Source organism: Pleurodeles waltl, chromosome 7 (genome assembly GCF_031143425.1).
Source record: "Pleurodeles waltl isolate 20211129_DDA chromosome 7, aPleWal1.hap1.20221129, whole genome shotgun sequence".
NCBI lineage: Eukaryota > Metazoa > Chordata > Amphibia > Caudata > Salamandridae > Pleurodeles > Pleurodeles waltl.
This window is the reverse complement of record NC_090446.1, coordinates 495,666,055-495,684,902: the sequence shown is the minus strand read 5'-3', so window position 1 is coordinate 495,684,902 and position 18,848 is coordinate 495,666,055. Positions and strand designations below refer to the sequence as shown.

Below are 18,848 nucleotides of genomic sequence, written 5' to 3'. Positions count from 1 at the left end.
ATTTGATTTATGTCTCTTTTCCTTTGGAGAGACTTTTACGTGTGGTTTGGGTGTTGGGGTGCTTTGAGTTGGAATAGAGTAATGTGATGATCTGACCAGTCGACAGGGAGGATGTCATCAATCACGAGTGTTTCTTTCTGGGCTATTATGGCATCCACTGTAGCACCTTTGTTATAGGTTTGACCTTTGCAGAGCTGGGCGAGGTTTTTGCTGGGTAGGAGGTCATTTAGGGATTGGATTAGAGTATTGCTTTCATCATTCCCTTACAGGTTGAGGTTTCCTAGGATGATGAAATTGGTGCATGAGAGTGAGCAGTGTGTTATTAGATCAGCCAGGTGTTCCCCAAAAGGGAGGGTGTTGCCAGGAGGGTGGTAGAGTAGGTGGCAAGTCACATTGGTGTTGTCATTCATTCTTGTGGAAGTGTTGAGATGTTCAAATGAGTTGTAGTTGAAAGGGTTTCTACGTTGATGTTGTTCTTGTGAATGATGGCAATGCCTCCGCCGTGGCAGTCTTTCCTATCTTTGTTGGTTATTGAGAACCCCGGCGGTACGGAGGTGTCCATGATCGGTGGTGAGTATTCATTAAGCCAAGTTTGTGATGAAGGCAATGTCAAAGTTGTGGTTCAGGATTGCATCTGCTAGCTCCATAGCATATTTGACTGCGTATCTGCAGTTAATGAGCATGCAGTTGGTTTGACATCTATTCTTGGGGTCTTGAGTGATTGGGGGGTCAGGGGGACATTGAGGAGGTGAGCTGGAGGCCTGGTTGTGGTCAGAGGTGCGTGATTTCGACCTAGACCCGTGATGACCTGGATTTTGGATGGGGGGGGGGGGGGGTTCGGTATGGACGGGATCAGGTTGTACGACTGGGCGAGTTCCACTGCTTCACTATGTGACAAAGGAGTACTCGTTCTTTTTGGTCTTTGGGCATTGAGGTTGCAGGGCATTGAGGGCCAGCTAAATAGTTGGGGATTGGCTCTGTCAAGGCATGGTGTGTAGGAGTGATTCAGTGAGGGGTTTAGAAGTGGGTTTAGGCTTGTATCATGATGGTTCCATTTCTGAAGATGGTAATGTTGGCATTGCCCTGGAATGAGGGAGAGCTGGAGATCGTGAGTTTGCAGCCATATGGGATTCTGGTGGATTTGGAGATGTGGAGGTAGTTGGTTAGGAATGTGTTCCACCTAACTGGGCGTTTGGTGAATTAAATGGGGTCCTGCCATTTGGAGTAGAATTATAAGTTGAGTACAGGCTGGATGAGTTTTCTGTGTCTTCAGGTGTGGTCTGTTGAGGGTAGGGTTGGGGGGGATCTGTGAAGTATGCTCTAATCAGTTATGGGGGTGGGTTATCACTCACTGTTAGAGCGCTCGAATAAGTATTAGGAGGTAGGGGGATCTGCTGGGAGTGAGGAGTTTAGAAGAGGGTGGTCCAGAGTCTCTCTTTGGAGGTGGTCGCCCGTTGGGGTGAAGAAAAGTTAGGTGTTCGGGTGTGCCTCTTAGCTTTCGGGAATTCTGGAGGGGGTTTGTCTTTATTTCTAATGATTTGGGGGGGGGGTTTGGGGGAACCTGGTCGAGATAGTCCTTCTTAGAGTTGAATTCAGAAGTGCTTCTTGTGATTTTTTTTATGGGGTCAGGGAGTCCTCTTTGTTTTTGGTGGTGGTGAAATTCAGAGGTACCTATTGATTTTTAATGATTCAGTGATTTTATTTTTTGAGGGGTTTCCAAGGATGGGGTCAGGGAGTCTTCTTTTTTTCTCTAGTGCTGGGGGGGCGATGCTCGGGCTTTATTGGTCCTACTTTGGTGTTGTTGCTGGCTCAGGTTATTGTTGGTCCTATTTTTGGGTTGTTGCCAGCTCTGGTTCGATTAGGACCATTAAGGACTGAGATAATGCAAAATGGTGGGCCTGCAACCCCCCCAGGGTTGGGGGGCGCTTATTGTGTCCGTGGGAGGATCCTTCCTGAGAGGGATATTTGGTCCAGGGCTTATTGTGCCCGTGAGAGAATTCTTCCCGAAAGGGATATATGGCCCAAAAAACTGCTCTGTTTCATTGGGGGGGGCAGCTCCAGAGGCCCACACCGAGCTCTGGGGAGCCTTTGAGGCAGGTTAGGAGGGGGGGGGGGGGGGGGGGGGGGGAAACACACTCGTAGGAGCCGTGACGGCGTCCCTAGCAGCAGTCTGTGGCAGCACCTGGACTTTGCCGAGAAATCAGCTCGGGGGGTCTGATCAGTCCAGCCGGAGCGATCACCCCACTCCGACCAGACTTCCAGGCTCTGAGACTGAAAGGAAGCGATCCTTCTTGCCCCAAGGGGGAGAGCGGGAGCCGGCGGAGGAGCGCAGAAGAGAGTGGGCTCCCAGGTTGGCTGGGCAGCCTGCGGAGGATGGCGGGCAGCAGATGGTGCACCCAGGGCGAAATCGGCTGCCTATCAGCTCAGCACCGATGGTGGGGTAGCTCTCACCTTAGTGAACGGGTGTCCGGGTTTGGGGCTTCGATCGGCTGGGCAGCAAGCAGGCGGCCGATGGCCGGATGGAGGACTCAGGTGAGTCTGGTTAGTTTTCATTTGTTTGTTTCTTTTCCATTTCTCATTTTCGGTTCCTTTGTAGTTAGGTATCTTGATTGTAGATTCTCCTGTAGATTCGATGAGGATGCCTAAGGGAAACCCGGGATTTTCCCAGACAGTGATCCCGTCCTTCAGGAGCTTTGTGCGACGCTCCCTCTCTCGCAGCCATCTTAGAAATCCATGCTCACATCACATTGTTCCAGCACAGGACCTGGACTTCCAGATCTTCAAAAAGAGGATGATAATAGCCAGAAGGTGGGAAATGTCCCCCAGAAATCTGAACAGATTCATGGTAAGTATGGATGGGAAGGGGGGAGGCAAAAAAAAAAAAAAAAAAAAAAAAAAAAACACAAACACAAAAAAAAAAATATGCTTTTAAAATTAGATAGATAGACATCTATCTATCAGAACCACTGTGGATGGAGACGCACACGAATATAGAACCGTGCCCTGGGAGAGACACGTAGCCGGGCAACTGCCCTGCTTTCCGGGTATCTAGAGCAGTAGAAGCTATCCTCAAAGACATTTTATATTGTTCAAAGGGTTATCAATGGACAGGGGCAGTCAGTACCTTTCTATGCTTTAAAACAGTTAAAGTGGATGCACAACATTGATACACATACTTGCAGTCTACTTTTTCCTTGCAATTCATGTGGGATGCAAAGATATTTGTGACAGAAAAGGTGAAATCAGAAATTTCAGATTCAGATTTTACCCTTGCAAAGCTTGCCACTTTGTGTAGGCTTTATGATAGAGAAAAACACGTAATACACTAGCTGAAGAGGATCTATATAAAGAAAAGCTTCAACACCAAGTTTCATATATAATGGTGATTCCATCCACATCAGAAATTGTACAGGGGCATTAGTCTTATGTAAATGGTGAGAAGTGCAATACAGAATTTGATACAGACTTCACTTTAGAACAACAGGCGAAAAATGCTAAGGCAAAAGTTAGACAACAGATGCATAGCAAGCAAAAGCATAATATACACATGAACCTCTGATATTCCACTAGGACTTCTGGTTCTGCATTACCTTGCCTGTCTTGCCCTCTTGTTTGCACTTGGGGCAGTCCCAGCAGTTTGGGATTTCCTCATTGATGATTCCGTCAGCCCGTCCCATCTAAGGAGACATAAAAGATAAATAAAGGCAAGCAAACTGCTGATGTGCAACACTATGACATGCACATCTTCACTTTCATCTCCAATCCTTCAACTCTCACTCCTGGCCCCACATATTCCGTTTATCTCTGCCACTTAAAGCCTTTGTATAGGAAATATGTATGTAAGCTTAAGATGTAGTTTTGATGTCTGTAAGGAGGGGACAAGCCCATTATACTTATGAGCGAACATGGGTGAAAGATCACATACTTCAAAAAAGTGCTCTTCTCCAAATGGCTCCTTGTGCCTCTGACATAGTCAGGAACATATCTCCTTTTATCATGAATGTAAGGAAATGCCTCCTTGGCATGGTTACCCCCTGACTTTTTGCCTTTGCGGATGCTATGTTTTGAATTGAAAGTGTGCGGAGGCCTGCTAACCAGGCCCCAGCACCAGTGTTCTTTCCCTAACCTGTACTTTTGATTCCACAACTGGCACACCCTGGCCTCCAGATAAGTCCCTTGTAACTGGTACCAAGGGCCCTGATGCCAGGGAAGGTCTCGAAGAGCTGCAGCATGTATTATGCCACCCTAGAGACCCCTCACTCAGCACAGACACACTGCTTACCAGCTTGTGTGTGCTAGTGAGAACAAACTGAGTAAGTCGACATGGCACTCCCCTCAGGGTGCCATGCCAGCCTCTCACTGCCTATGCAGTATAGGTAAGACACCCCTCTAGCAGGCCTTACAGCCCTAAGGCAGGGTGCACTATACCATAGGTGAGGGCACCAGTGCATGAGCACTGTGCCCCTACAGTGTCTAAGCAAAACCTTAGACATTGTAAGTGCAGGGTAGCCATAAGAGTATATGGTCTGGGAGTCTGTCAAACACAAACTCCACAGCACCATAATGGCTACACTGAAAACTGGGAAGTTTGGTATCAAACTTCTCAGCACAATAAATGCACACGGATGCCAGTGTACATTTTATTGTAAAATACACCACAGAGGGCACCTTAGAGGTGCCCCCTAAAACTTAACCGACTATCTGTGTAGGCTGACTGGTTCCAGCAGCCTGCCACACTAGAGACATGTTGCTGGCCCCATGGGGAGAGTGCCTTTGTCACTCTGAGGCCAGTAACAAAGCCTGCACTGGGTGGAGATGCTAACACCTCCCCCAGGCAGGAGCTGTAACACCTGGCGGTGAGCCTCAAAGGCTCACCCCTTTGTCACAACACCGCAGGACACTCCAGCTGATGGAGTTGCCCGCCCCCTCCGGCCCCGGCCCCCACTTTTGGCAGCAAGGCCGGAGAAAATAATGAGAATAACAAGGAGGAGTCACTGGCCAGTCAGGACAGCCCCTAAGGTGTCCTGAGCTGAGGTGACTAACTTTTAGAAATCCTCCATCTTGCAGATGGAGGATTCCCCCAATAGGATTAGGGATGTGACCCCCTCCCCTTGGGAGGAGGCACAAAGAGGGTGTACTCACCCTCAGGGCTAGTAGCCATTGGCTACTAACCCCCCAGACCTAAACACGCCCTTAAATTTAGTATTTAAGGGCTCTCCCTGAACCTAGAAATTAGATTCCTGCAACTACAAGAAGGAGGACTGCTGAGCTGACAAACCCCTGCAGAGGAAGAACAGAAGGCACCAACTGCCTTGGCCCCAGACTTACCGGCCTGTCTCCTGCCTTCCAAAGAAACCTGCTCCAGCGACGCTTTCCAAGGGACCAGCGACCTCTGAATCCTCTGAGGACTGCCCTGCTTCGAAAAAGACAAGAAACTCCCGAGGACAGCGGCACTGCTCCAAAAGAACTGCAACTTTGTTACAAGGAGCAGATTTAAAGACCCCTGCAACTCCCCGCAAGAAGCGTGAGACTTGCAACACTGCACCCGGCGACCCCGACTCGACTGGTGGAGAACAACCAACTCAGGGAGGACCCTCCGGCGACTCTACGACTGAGTAACCAAAGTTGTCCCCCCTGAGCCCCCACAGCGACGCCTGCAGAGGGAATCCCCAGGCTCCCCCTGACCGCGACTGTCCGAACTCCATTTCCCGACGGCTGGAAAAGACCCTGCACCCGCAGCCCCCAGCCCCTAAAGAAACGGAACTTCGTGCAGGAGTGACCCCCAGGAGGCCCTCTCCCTTGCCCAGGTGGTGGCTACCCCGAGGAGCCCCCCCCTTGCCTGCCTGCATCGCTGAAGAGACCCCCTTGGTCTCCTATTGAAACCTGAAGGAAACCCGACGCGTGTTTGCACACTGCACCCAGCCGCCCCCACGCTGCTGAGGGTGTACTTTCTGTGCTACTTTGTGTCCCCCCCGGTGCCCTACAAAACCCCCCTGGTCTGCCCTCCGAAGACGCGGGTACTTACCTGCTGGCAGACTGGAACCGGGGCACCCCCTTCTCTCCATTATAGCCTATGTGTTTTGGGCACCTCTTTGACCTTTGCACCTGACCGGTCCTGAGCTGCTGGTGTGATAACTTTGGGGTTGCTCTGAACCCCCAACGGTGGGCTACCTTGGACCAAAAACTCAAACCTGTAAGTGACTTACTTACCTGTGAAAACTAACAATAACTTACCTCCCCAGGAACTGTGAAAATTGCACTAAGTGTCCACTTTTAAAACAGCTTATTGTGTTTTATGTGAAAAGTATACATGCTAAAGTAATGATTCAAAGTTCCTAGAGTACTTACCTGCAATACCTTTCAAACGAGCTATTACATGTAAAATTTGAACCTGTGGTTCTTAAAATAAACTAAGAAAAGATATTTTTCTATAACAAAACCTATTGGCTGGATTTGTCTCTGAGTGTGTGTACCTCATTTATTGCCTATGTGTATGTACAACAAATGCTTAACACTACTCCTTGGATAAGCCTACTGCTCGACCACACTACCACAAAATAGAGCATTAGTATTATCTCTTTTTACCACTATTTTACCTCGAAGGGGAACCCTTGGACTCTGTGCATGCTATTCCTTACTTTGAAATAGCACATACAGAGCCAACTTCCTACAATGAATAATCTGGTTCCCAGTGACAAGGGACACCAGACCGTGGGAGGACATGATCACAATTTTAAAAATGTAATTCATTTTTCTGTGTACTTTTGTAAACAAAACAAAATAATGCTTAAGCAGTTTCACAGAGGAAGAGATTGTTTGACGTTGATTGACCAAAAATGGGTGGGACGTTAAGGCAACAGTTTCCTTTTACGTAAGAATAGGGAATTTGCTTTCTCAATTTCTTTAAATAACTCCTATAGAGAGCTACTATAAGTTCTATAGACTCTACGTTCAGTCTGGAGGTAAGTAAAAAGCAATGTGTGTATTATGATGAATACAAAAAGAGAAAGGAGCTGAAAGAAAACCATGAAGCATAACTATGCTACGGAGTTAAATCAATTCATTATATAGATAAAGATAGATAGATATACACATTCACACACACACACACACACTAAAAAGACAACCTAAATGTTACAATATTCAAAAAATATACAATAGAAAAAAAGCTCTTTGCACAAATATTTCTGTGCACTTCTCATCAGCAAATCTAAACAAACTGTAACATGTGACTGGAATGTGAGAACAAGATTGAGCCAATGAATCAAGCACAAACATTACTTCTGTCTGCACACCACAGGCAGCCAACAAATATGACAAAAAATGACCCAGAAAAGACACCCAATTCTAATACTGAAATTGATCAGTGCCAATGCGAAAATGCAGATCTTAACTGGTGATCACAGAACTCAGTTTGATGAAGATCAAAGCCAGAAGATCGCTCACAAGCACACATGGAATACTAGGGGCAGAATCCATACACAAGAAATCTGGGCCATCAACCAGGTATGTTGATAAACCAAAATGGGCAACACTTGCAATACCAAGCTATCATCCCAGCTTACCTTGATGCAGTGAGGATGTACAATTTCATTGCAGATGGTGCACTCCATGAGAGACATGGTGAATTTCTCCTCTTCTGATTCAACAGTGTCCTCCTTCCCAGCATCCCCACACACGTGACACACAGCCGTGTGTGGGAGCACTGGCTGCCATATGCATAAGAAAAGGAGATAAAAGGAGGTGTTTGAGGAAAAATGTTACTTCGGATTAGAAAAAAAAAAAAGAAAAAAAGAAACACTAATATGAATCACACAATACAAACACTACTATTAATTTAGTGCATACCATCGTTTGATGCAGAAAGTGGCCCAAGGCATTTCTACCTAATCGGGCACTCAATCACATCCTCCAGAGACATCCATAGGTCAACTCCAGCTAAACGAAAACCAACTATCAATATAGATGCACATTATAAACAGTGCATCCCTCGTCAGGGCTTAGACTGGACTGTTTGTCTCCCAAAAAGATGCCCTTCTTTGAAACAGAGTGATGGTTTCGACTGAAGCAAACCTTTAATCACCACACTACATAAGACGATCAAGCTGTTGGAGAGGGCCTGTCACATGAACTTCCAAATGTGCCTAACATGCAGGCTTTATGAGATTCCCTCAATTGCCTGCAAGTACTAGCAGATAGGTTACAACATAACGCCCAATAATGCGTGGCCTTTCACCCACGACACAACATCACCTCTTAATATAAGTACAGAAAAAGTCTCACTGCAGTGCACTGCCTCATCATGCAGGACTGTTTCATGCGACCTGGCCCTCCAAATTTCTTCATGTCTTTGCAGAAGTGGCACTCTCCACACTCTGTCCTTATGCAGGCGAAGCACTTCCGGCAGCGGGTCCGTCGCCGGCGAGCTCCTCCCACGCCTTTACTGGACGACATTGGCTGCAGTCTGCTTCAGCTACACAAAAGGCTGGAAGAAAAAAAAGAGAAAGTCATCACAATCTACTGGACAACTCATTCCTTAGCACACTTTGGGACATGCCCTTCCAACAGATTAAACTCCAACAATCGAGGAAGCAAGGCGACAGCTTCTAATACACAAACACAACAAAATGACAACCAGCCAAATTATCCCCAGTCACAAACACAGAGTAAGTCCATCTGATCACTTTCATCCATTAAGCCTGAAACAGGAAAGCAGTAGATCCTCTCTAACATAGCTAATGAACATATGACGATATCCTTGATTGCACCTAAGAAAGGGGCCTATCTGGACATCCCTCCCAATCTGTAGTCGACTGCATACATTGAGAGCTGAACATATGGATGTAAATGATAAAATAACTTCGAACCTTCACACACTGATAGTGCCATGCTTTATCAGAGGGTCCACCCTCCTGAGTGGAAAACAACATCGACCTGATTGGATATACTGTACTGTATTTTAGTGTCACATTCGCATAATGCTGTATACTCCAGAAGAATGCACAAAAAAACGTCTTAAATACATCAGTACCTGGGTCCCATTTTGGATTGTCCGGTGGAGAGGGGAGAGAGACTTGTAGTTGCATGTTCCTTACCTTAGAAGAGATACCCCAGCAATACCACGGTGGGCGAACTAAGTTCACACCAAAAGGTCCTGCAGGACCCCACGCCCAAAATAGCAGTCCCTGGGGACCTTACTTTTCAGGCAGTAATGCTTGGAGAATGTAGGTAAAGACGCCCACATTGAGGCCTGGCAGATATCCAAGACTGAAATTCCATGTGCTAACGCTGTGCAGCAGCTGCTCTGGTTGAATGAGCATGCAAACCCTCAGGGGGTTGCTTTTTCACCAAAGCATAGCACATCTTGATGCAGAAGACTACCCATCATGAGATGGTCCTCTTCTGCACCGCTTTCCCTTTCTTCACTCCCACATATCCCACAAAGAGTTGATCGTTCACCCGGAAATCTTTGGTACGATCTAGGTAGAACTCCAACACTCTTTCAGATGGTGGAGTCTCTCCACCCCATGTGTGGGACGTGGAGGTGAGTTAAAAGAAGGCAAGGTAATAGACTGGCCAACGTGAAAGGGCGTTGCCACTTTGGGACGAAAGAAAGCCCTGGTACGAAGCACCACTTTGTCAGGATGCACTGCTAGGGATGGTGGCTTCGAAGACAGGGCTTGAAGCTCCCTTACTCTGTGAGCAGAGGTGATGGCAATCAAAAAAGCTGTTTTAAGGGTTGAGAGCAGTAGAGGACAGTAATGGAGCGGCTCGAAAGGGGCACACATGAGGTATGTGTGGACCAAGTTCAAATCCCACTGGGGCATGATGAACAGGACGGGAGGAAACATGAGTGAGGGCATTAAGAAACCTCCCACCAATGGGAGTATTGAAAAGAGAAGATTTGTTTGGTAGCCTTAAGAAGGCAGATAAATATCCTTTGAGCAGAGCCCTGCTGGGAAAGAGAGAATGAAGAGGAGAAGCTCTGAAAGAGGTGCAGAGAGGGGATCAACAGATTTGTTGATACACCATGCCACAAATGTGTTCCAACGATGGTGTATACCATTTTGGTGGAGGGATGCCTGGCTGCCAAGATGACTTCGGGTGGAAGGTCAAAAGCCGTCAACTGTTGCCGCTTAATCTCCATGCAAGGAGGCAGAGACTGGACAGGTTCGGGTGGATAACCGTCCCCCTGTTGCTGCGACAGAAGATCCTCCCGAAGGGGCAGTCTGATCGGAGGATCAATGGCCATGCTCAGTAGCTCGGGATACCATACTCTTCATGCCCAGTCCAGACCCACCAAAATTACTTGGGCCTGGTCATGCCTGATTTTCTTTAGAACCCTGGGCAGAAGTGGTATTGGTGGGAAGACGTACAGGAGGCCTCAGTTCCACTTGTGATGAAAAGCGTCACCGAGCGAGTGTCGCCTTAGAAATTCCAACACGCAAAACAGCTGACATTGCGCGTTCTCTGCAGAGGCAAACAGATCTAACCAAGACTCTCCCCACTGCTGAAAGAGACCTTGTGTAACCTCTGGATGGAGACGCCATTCATGATCGACTAGGCATCGATGGCGGAGTTCGTTTGCTCAGACTTTCAGAGAGCGTGCCAGATGTTGAACCACCAGGGAAATATCTTGACGTTCCAGCCATGTCCAGAGGCAAAGAGCCTCTTGGCCAAGAGTCGACAACCCAACTTCGCACAGCGTGTTGCAATACCACATAGCGGTGGTGTTGTCGGGGAACACCTGCACCTCTTTCCCTTTGAGAGAGTGAAGGAATGCTTTCAATGCAAGTCAGATTGCCAGGAGCTCCAAAAGGTCGATGTGGAGTCCAGACTCTGCCGGAAACTAGAGGCCTCTGATCTCTGCCTTTCCCATGCAGCCCCCCCATCCCAGGATGGATGCAACCATCACTACTGTGAGATCAGGATGCGGAAGGGACAGAGATCTGCAGTTTACCCAATCCAGATTCGACAACCACCACTGCAGGTCTTTCGCAGTTCCCTCCGAGATAAACCATGTCAGAGATATTCCCCGGATGCGGAGCCCACTGAAATTTCAGGTCCCACTGCAGAGCCCGATTATGCCATCTGGCATGTTGGACCAGCAGAATGCAGGAGGCCATAAGTCCTGGTAACCCCAGATTCATTCTCACCGAAATCCAGGATAGAGGCTGAAACATTGGTTTCACAGCCTGAATATCCAGGACTCTCTGAGAGGATAAGCCTGAAACTGCACTGTGTCCAGACCAGGTCTGATGAAAGGGAGCGTCTGAGGAAGAGTGAGGTGTGACTTTGGCACATTTATAGTGAGCCCCAGCGAATGAGGGAGGTTTGTCGTAGTCTGGAGGTGGGAGATGACTTTCAGGGGCCTGTCTGCCTTCAACAGCCAGTCGTTGAGGTAGGGGGAAGACTGGAAACCTTAACTGCGCAGGTGAGCTGCAACCACTACCATAACTTTTGTGAACATCCAAGGGGCGCTGGTAAGGCCAAAGGGGAGCAGGGTGAACTGAAAGTGCTCGTGACCCACCACGAATCATAGGTAACTTCTGTGGGCCGGCAGGATGGGAATATGGAAATAGGCGTCCTGCAAGTCCAACGCTACCATCTAGTATCTAGTATCTAGTATCCAGGGAAGAGAGGACCTGAACTACAGTTAACATCTTGAACTTCTTCTTGAGGAAGAGGTTGAGGGACCAGAGGTCTAGGACGAGGCGAAGGCCCTTGTCCTTTTTGGGCACCAGAAAGTAGAGGGAATAGCAACCACGACCTACTTCTGGTAGGGGAGCCTTGGCTTCCTTGCAGATAAGTGCCAAATGATCCTCCGATAGATGCCCGAATGATAGTGGCATGGCTGGAGGAGAGGTCTCGAAGGGGAGGGAATAGCCCCGTCGGACAATCTGTAAAACCCACCTGTCCGTGGTAATGGATTCTCAGTGGTGCAGGTAAAAGGCGAATCCTGCCTCCAACTAGTCCCGGATGTCCCAACGGACTAGGAAGGTTTAGAGGCAGAGGAGGGGGGGTGGGAGAGGACTGGGCAGCCCGCTGACTCCCTGAGCCACGAGGTTGGTGGATCCCCACGTCCGCAAAGGGGGGGTTGTACAACATGCGCAGGTCGGTGGCAATAGACGTCGTTGGGTGCCCCTTCCGTAGCCACGAAAAGACTGATAGGTGGACAGAGGAGGGCGAGGAGCAGCTGCCAGGTCAAGGGACCAAGCCATAGCCCAGGTATCTTTTGAGCGCCGAGTCCGCCTTGTCTCCGAAGAGACAAGTGCCATCAAGGAGCATGTCCATCAAAGATTGCTGGACATCCACCGAAAAGCCAGACGTCATCAACCAGGCGTGGCTTCTCAATGCCACCATCAATGCAACCACCTGCCCAGTGAGTCGGTCGTATCCAGTCCACAAATTATCATGAACTTGGCAGCATCTCTCCCATCTGTCATGGCTTGGGAGAGAACGTTTCGGGCCTCTTCCAGAACTTGAGGCAACACTTGCACAACCGTATCCCAGGGAGTATGGGAGTAATGGCCCAAAAGGCATGCAGTGTTCACAGACCGCAGCACCAGACTGGCAGAAGCAAACATCTTCTTCCCTAAACTGTCAAGGTCTTTTTGAGGATCCAGTCTGACACCTGGGGAAATTCTAAGGTAAAGAATCTGCAACTAGAAGTCTGTATCAGATCTGCAGATATCTATACCTAGAATTCCTGGAAGCCTTTTTAACATTTGAAACATGCATTTCTACGGTTTGCAAATGAATACAGCACCCAAGCACTGCTCCCACCATTCTATTAGTACCTTGGTGCTCAGTTCCAATGAGTGCAACAGGGCTGCATAAAGGCAATTGACCTGTGTGCGCTGTGGATTAGGATTACCTTCAGTGGTTGGAAAACACAGGGTTCCACTTTTACTGCATTCCACGCGTCATGGGCTTGCCTCACCTAGGGACTGTAAAGCAGGAACTGGCAGTGTAAAAGTCTATCAGGGGTATGGTAAATTCATCCTAGGGTGTTCAACAGTTCCAGGTTAACACTAGACCAGTGGTTCCCAACCTTTTGATTTCTGTTGACCCCCACTTTAAACATTAGTGGAACCCAGGGACCCCCACTGAATCATCACTGGAATCTAGGGACCCTCACCCGAGTCATTACTGGAAGCTGGGGACCTAATTTAATGTTAATATTTTTTAATTTTCTAATCAGTCACGGACCCCCTAAGTAGGCTTCGCGGACCCCCAGGGGTCCCCGGACCACAGGTTGGGAACCACTGCGACCATAAACAGGTGTAGACTACACTTGCTAGCATCACTCCAGTTGGTCATCCTAAACAAAACCTGTTGAAAGTCGTGTGAAGGATGCTTAAAGTCAATTTTTGGCAAAATAGTTTAGAAGTGACAACATAATTGCAATTCCTGGTCTTATGAACTCGGACATTTTCCTAATGCAAAGCGGTTTGCTTCTCCTGCTTATGCTCGGGAAAATGGTGTAGCAATTTACTTCTCCATCTGTAAGAAACAAAGTGGCTTTCCTCCCTGAAGCACCGAGAGCACGCTATCTCGGAGTCTCAACCAGATGTGAAGGAATGAGGAAAATCAGTAATGCTGTAATCTAAAGAAACACCCAGCTGTCCAAGTGCTGTCATGAGGCCCTCTGCAAGAAGTGAAGAGTGCTGCCAAGACCAGGATTGTGTGCTGCTATTCACAGCAAACTCAAGAACGTCACTGAGACCACAGAACTCACTATCCTCCAGAGAGACAGGAAAAGAGTTTGAAGATCCTTTGTACTGGTCATCCAGAGTGACAAGCAAGAGCACAAGTAATCCTATAACAAACCATTCTGCTATGGTCTTGCCAGAGCCACACTTCCATCCCCAGAAATCACAATGTCCCTTTATATGGTGACAAAAATGTTGACCTTGTTAGCCCCAAGACACTACTCCCATGGATGAACCATCTATGTGCAAAGGGTGCATCACACCTGAGGCCAGTCATAACTCCGTTCTGCTTTCACAGGCTTGTAGCATTGCGGTATGATATTACTGGTATGGCCCCAGGTCTACTGAAAAAATGAGTGCTCCGTTCCACCAGCTGAGAGTTCAAAAATCTCTTATGTGGCTGCACGACAGATCTCTGGCTTACAGTGTTCAAGTCTCAGAACTAGAAACCGCAGAGTTATGGGTGTCTCAATTCGAGTTGATGGAGGCTTATAAGGGGAGGTAATGTTAAATCACTAGAGGAAACATCAAAGGGTGGTTTAAGAAGTGATCAAAGGTTTTTAGATTCTTTTGGGAGTCCCATTAACATAACCTACACGTTACTGTACACATTAGGCTTGGGTTATGGTTATACTCGTGGTTTGGTTAGTGAAATGGCCCAAGTCTTGGGCGAAGGTATATTTTGGAGTGCTCATTTTCCAGGACAAGACAGAGATAATCTATCATCTCATCAGGATGAACGACAGTATTGTTTTTGAAACGTTACCTTTGGAAAGGATCCCTGAATACAGATTTGACCCATGGTCAAATATATATCAGCTCAAACAATCAAATGAACAGTTAATGCTCACTAGCTTCATCAACACACAAGTTAAACCATAAAAGATGACTCCTACCGTCTCCATCATTGAACCAGCAAGAGAAAAATCATCCACACTTATGGAATGGCCCTACTTCCACTTTAACTGCCGCACCTCCAGACCAATGCATTATAGTGTGTACCCGACTAAGATATCAAAAGAGGAAAACTTCCACACAGTTACCGAAACATTTTGAGTTACACCAGTGGAGTAGATTCTGAAACAGGACATCTGTTACACAACAACAGTATGGAATAAGTTCTACATCGGATAGATAGTTTTAACATCTCATTCTTGAATGAGTATGATCTCATTCCTGGCTTCAACCATCAACGAATTGTGGCTGAAAGGTACAGTTGAGGCATGAAGAGTTGCACCTAAATAATACTCTAATCAGCTCAGCTGTTTCTTAGTAATGGCAGATCTCCAATTACTCACAAAGTCTGTTTTAGGACTGGATTGACAGCATAGGTGTCTAAATGAGCTACGTTACCAATGAATTAAAACATACATAGTATCAACTTTGGCTCGACCCAGAGGAGTATTTCTCTCTGACCTATGTGTATGCCCAAACATTTTCTCAGGGGCCAAAATGTTTTGCCTGTGGTGTGTCCATGCCCCACACTGATGCCAGCAGAATGGCAGTTTTGTGGGTAGAACAGAAGTGAAGCATGTATATCTCCAGGCTGACATGCACAATGTGAAACCAGAAAACCTGGGATCAATCCCGGCTTCTCCACTTGACCCAAATTGTGTGATCCTAGGCACTTGTTTTATTTCACATGCCCTCCTTTTTCTTCATTATCATACATAACAGGATCGCGAAATACAAGACGTCAAGATGCGCGCTGTACAATACCTTCTCAAATATTTGATTTAATAAACTATCATTTTTTTATACATAATAGCAACAAAGAACACCCAAAGGGTGCAGATAACAACTGACTTATCTCTTAGTTCACTCTTGGCATAGTTGTCTGGGTGTGAGAAAAGCATTAATGTTTTTAAATGTGTTTGAAAACTATCACTTTTTCAAAAATATTTCTCAATACACCGATATACTATGGTGAAACTTTTGCATGTTAATGAAATACACTTTTTGAATTTTGAGGAAATGCTTTCATATTTGTACACCTTTGCTGCAAGAAGTCTTTAAAAATTAAGGTGTTCCTTGATGTAAGCAGTGCAAGACACCACAGTTACTTTCTTTAACTTCAATTAACCTTAAAATAAAAGGTTTGCCTGTTTATTTTTAACTTCTTTTTAATATTAGTACCGAGTTGAGTAAACAGCAGTCCAGTTTTGCTGTTGACCGGGAGCTGCATGTAAAAGGTCAAGAGGGCCGCATCCTACACCGGGCCGTACTTTGAATTTCACTGCTCCAGCCTCAGGCTATTGGCTGTTTGTTGAATCATTCCACTTCCTCCATATCCTTTCACTGCATTACATGAAGAACTATTTTACATCTCAAAGGTGCATAGGATCATCATCACAATAAAGTCTTTATGTCATACAAGCGGTATACAGAAATCAATCATTTTTTTCCTAATGTAGCAGGACTTGCAATCTGTCTGCTTAAGTGTTAGAATTCTAATGCTAGGGGGAAGCGGCTAAGCACACCAGATGACACATGCACCTTAAATGAGCTACACTTGGTGCCTAATAACCTAAGCAATTTTTGCCGGCCCACTGTACCAACCAACTCCAATAATTGTGCTTGGATGCTGGGGGGGCCTTACCCATGGAGGCCTTACCCATTTTTTTTTTTTGGGTTGTTATACTAGATATCTATGAATTTCTGCTCTCTTTTTATCACACTTATCTACTCATCACTCTTATGTCATGTCTCTATCAAACTATCCTCCATTCTCACTCGGACTCATCCCAAATCCCTTCGACCACTTTCATCTTCTAAATATCTCTGCCTAAGCTCTTCCCTCCACCTCCACATCTAACTCACCAAACCTCACTCTACTTCTGTGACCTCCCACACAACCCTACTAAATTTTCCTGCATTCATCTCACCCTGCTACTATGCTCTCCCTAACCCTTCCACGTCCTCTTTCCCCTCCGCTCCCCTTTTATTCATCTCAAGCCTTTGGATTGAGTAAATGAAGGATAAACTCCCAATTAACACTTCTGGATTTCTTTCCTCCTCCACCCCTCCATTACTCCAGTCAATCTAACTAACAAACTCTCATATCCGCAACTCAAATTAACTCATAATAATACTAAAACTGTACTCCTTATTAAATTATACTAATCCATCACTAATTCTTGTTTGGGTACCGGAGTAGCGTGCTACTCATCGAAAAGCGTTTTGATGCCTCGTCAGGGGTAGTAAGCGCTATATAAATACGATTACAATTACAATTATTTTGCTTGGATGCTGGGGGGGCCTTACCCATGGATGAGGATCCAAAATGCCCAAATCCCCACACCCTACGCAGACCCAATGACTGCATCCTGACAGATGCATGACTGCAGTGAGGTAGACTGCCACGGCAGCCAGAGGAAAGTATCAGACACTGTGGGCTCCTGGCTGGTGCCCCACTCCCTGGAGGGTCAGGGGTCATGGGTCATGATTACATGGTGGCCTGCACTCCCGCTTTTGGAGTATTAGTGGGACATGGGATATCCCCCTGGGAAGCTCCTAGGCCAGTTTAGCCAGCTGTTGCTTTTGATACAAATTTGGGCCCTGCGGTGCCTGTAAAATGGACTCACCCTGCAGCCCCTTATTTCCTGACACTATAGGGCTGCAAATTGAGACCTGGGCCCCACTGAGTTGCAGAGCAACATCTTGTGACCTGGCTGCTGCCTGAAGGCATTAGAAACAGGAGATTGTTAAAGCCTTATGGGCAATCAGGGCAAATACTCCACTGATCCACAAAGCGCAAAAAGACTTGTTGTATTTTATATTGTTATTCATCGAGGTTCCATGGGGAAACCATAAGCAGCAGCAAATATCCAACAAAGCAAAACAGACAAGTCTTCCAGTACACCGTCTGGGGCGCAGCAACTCAACAACCCCAGTGTGCTCCAACAATTCCACCACTCCACACGTTATTCGTGAAAAGACCCTTCAAGCTATTGCGACACATGATCAACACTGGAACCACTTCAAGACTTCAGGAAGACTGCAGAGAGATGTTGAAGCAGAAACTAGACTTTTCACTACAGAAGACAGTGCATACACTTCAAACTTAGCTCACACACAAGAAGGGGCTTGTGAGGAGTCATGAAAGAAAAGAGCACGAGACTCAGGGGGTGGGTCTCCAGACAAAACATCCACCTTGTTGGACTGAATGAAGGATCAGAGGGGTAGGCCCTTAAGTATTTCTAGACTACCTGGCTGAAAATTGTGCGTCTCTGCAGAGGTTTTTATCATCCTGTTTGGATATTGAGGGGGCTCATAGATCTTTGGTGCCATAATCACACTGGCCCTGGGGCTCCTCAAAAACCGCTGATAGCCGGATTATTATATATATTTTTTTTATTATTATGCCACCAGAGATGTGATACTCCATCAGGCCCCCCCAGACACCAGACCTTGCCATCAGATCCACTAAGGTCAGCATTAATCCAGAATATACGGCCCAGGTGGAACAGTGAAGGTCATTCCCAGAGGTGAAACTAAAACTACATTTAATGCAATTAAAATAACATGTTCCTGTATCCTGAAAAACTAAAGGCTCAGCAGGATGGGATGGCACATCACAGGATTCCTGGGACTGGCTTGGAAATGGGAGATTCCAAAGGGACTGGAATCTGTTGTCAACCAAACATAGCTGGTCCCTAAACAGAAGACTAAACCCCAATACACCAGCCGGAAAAGAAATCGCCAGAGAAGCAGGCGAGACCTGCGACTGATGCTCCTATAGAACTGGAAGGGTGGCCTGCTCTAGATACTGAGTACGACAGCAGCAGCGAGAAAACCGCTGCACCAGATACACTCTCTGGATATATCTTTCAGGAGTAGAATTGTCCTGCTGCACATATCATTTTATAATGTTTGACTGTGCAATCTATAGGCATATGTTCCTGTAGCTGTTAGGTAAATCAAGAGAGTTCATTTAATAAAATGTCTATTTCAGTGCTGGGTCAGCTACTCTACTTCTGTTACCAAGTGCCACCCAGAGTAACTCTCTGCCACACTACTCCCTACCATATAGTTTCTAAGTTGGATGAGACATCAAATCCTTCAATTTCGGAAGTGTGTGTGCAGGGTGATTGTGGGCTTTGGGGTTAAAGCTGCTCTTAATGTAGTATTATA

General features: G+C 46.7%; 1 protein-coding gene across 3 annotated transcripts in view; it reads right to left on the bottom strand.

Moving 5' to 3' along the window:
* The window catches only part of FBXL19 (F-box and leucine rich repeat protein 19), a 388,122-nt gene that overhangs the window by 341,010 nt on the left and 28,264 nt on the right, over positions 1-18,848 (bottom strand). For all 3 annotated transcript variants that reach the window (XM_069244160.1, XM_069244159.1, XM_069244161.1), the window contains 3 exons: positions 8,284-8,485; positions 7,566-7,709; positions 3,591-3,677 (listed from right to left, as the gene is read on the bottom strand). In XM_069244160.1, coding sequence (XP_069100261.1) covers positions 3,591-3,677; positions 7,566-7,709; positions 8,284-8,454 — 402 coding nt within the window. In that variant the 5' untranslated portion in view covers positions 8,455-8,485. The remainder of the gene's footprint in view (positions 1-3,590; positions 3,678-7,565; positions 7,710-8,283; positions 8,486-18,848) is intronic.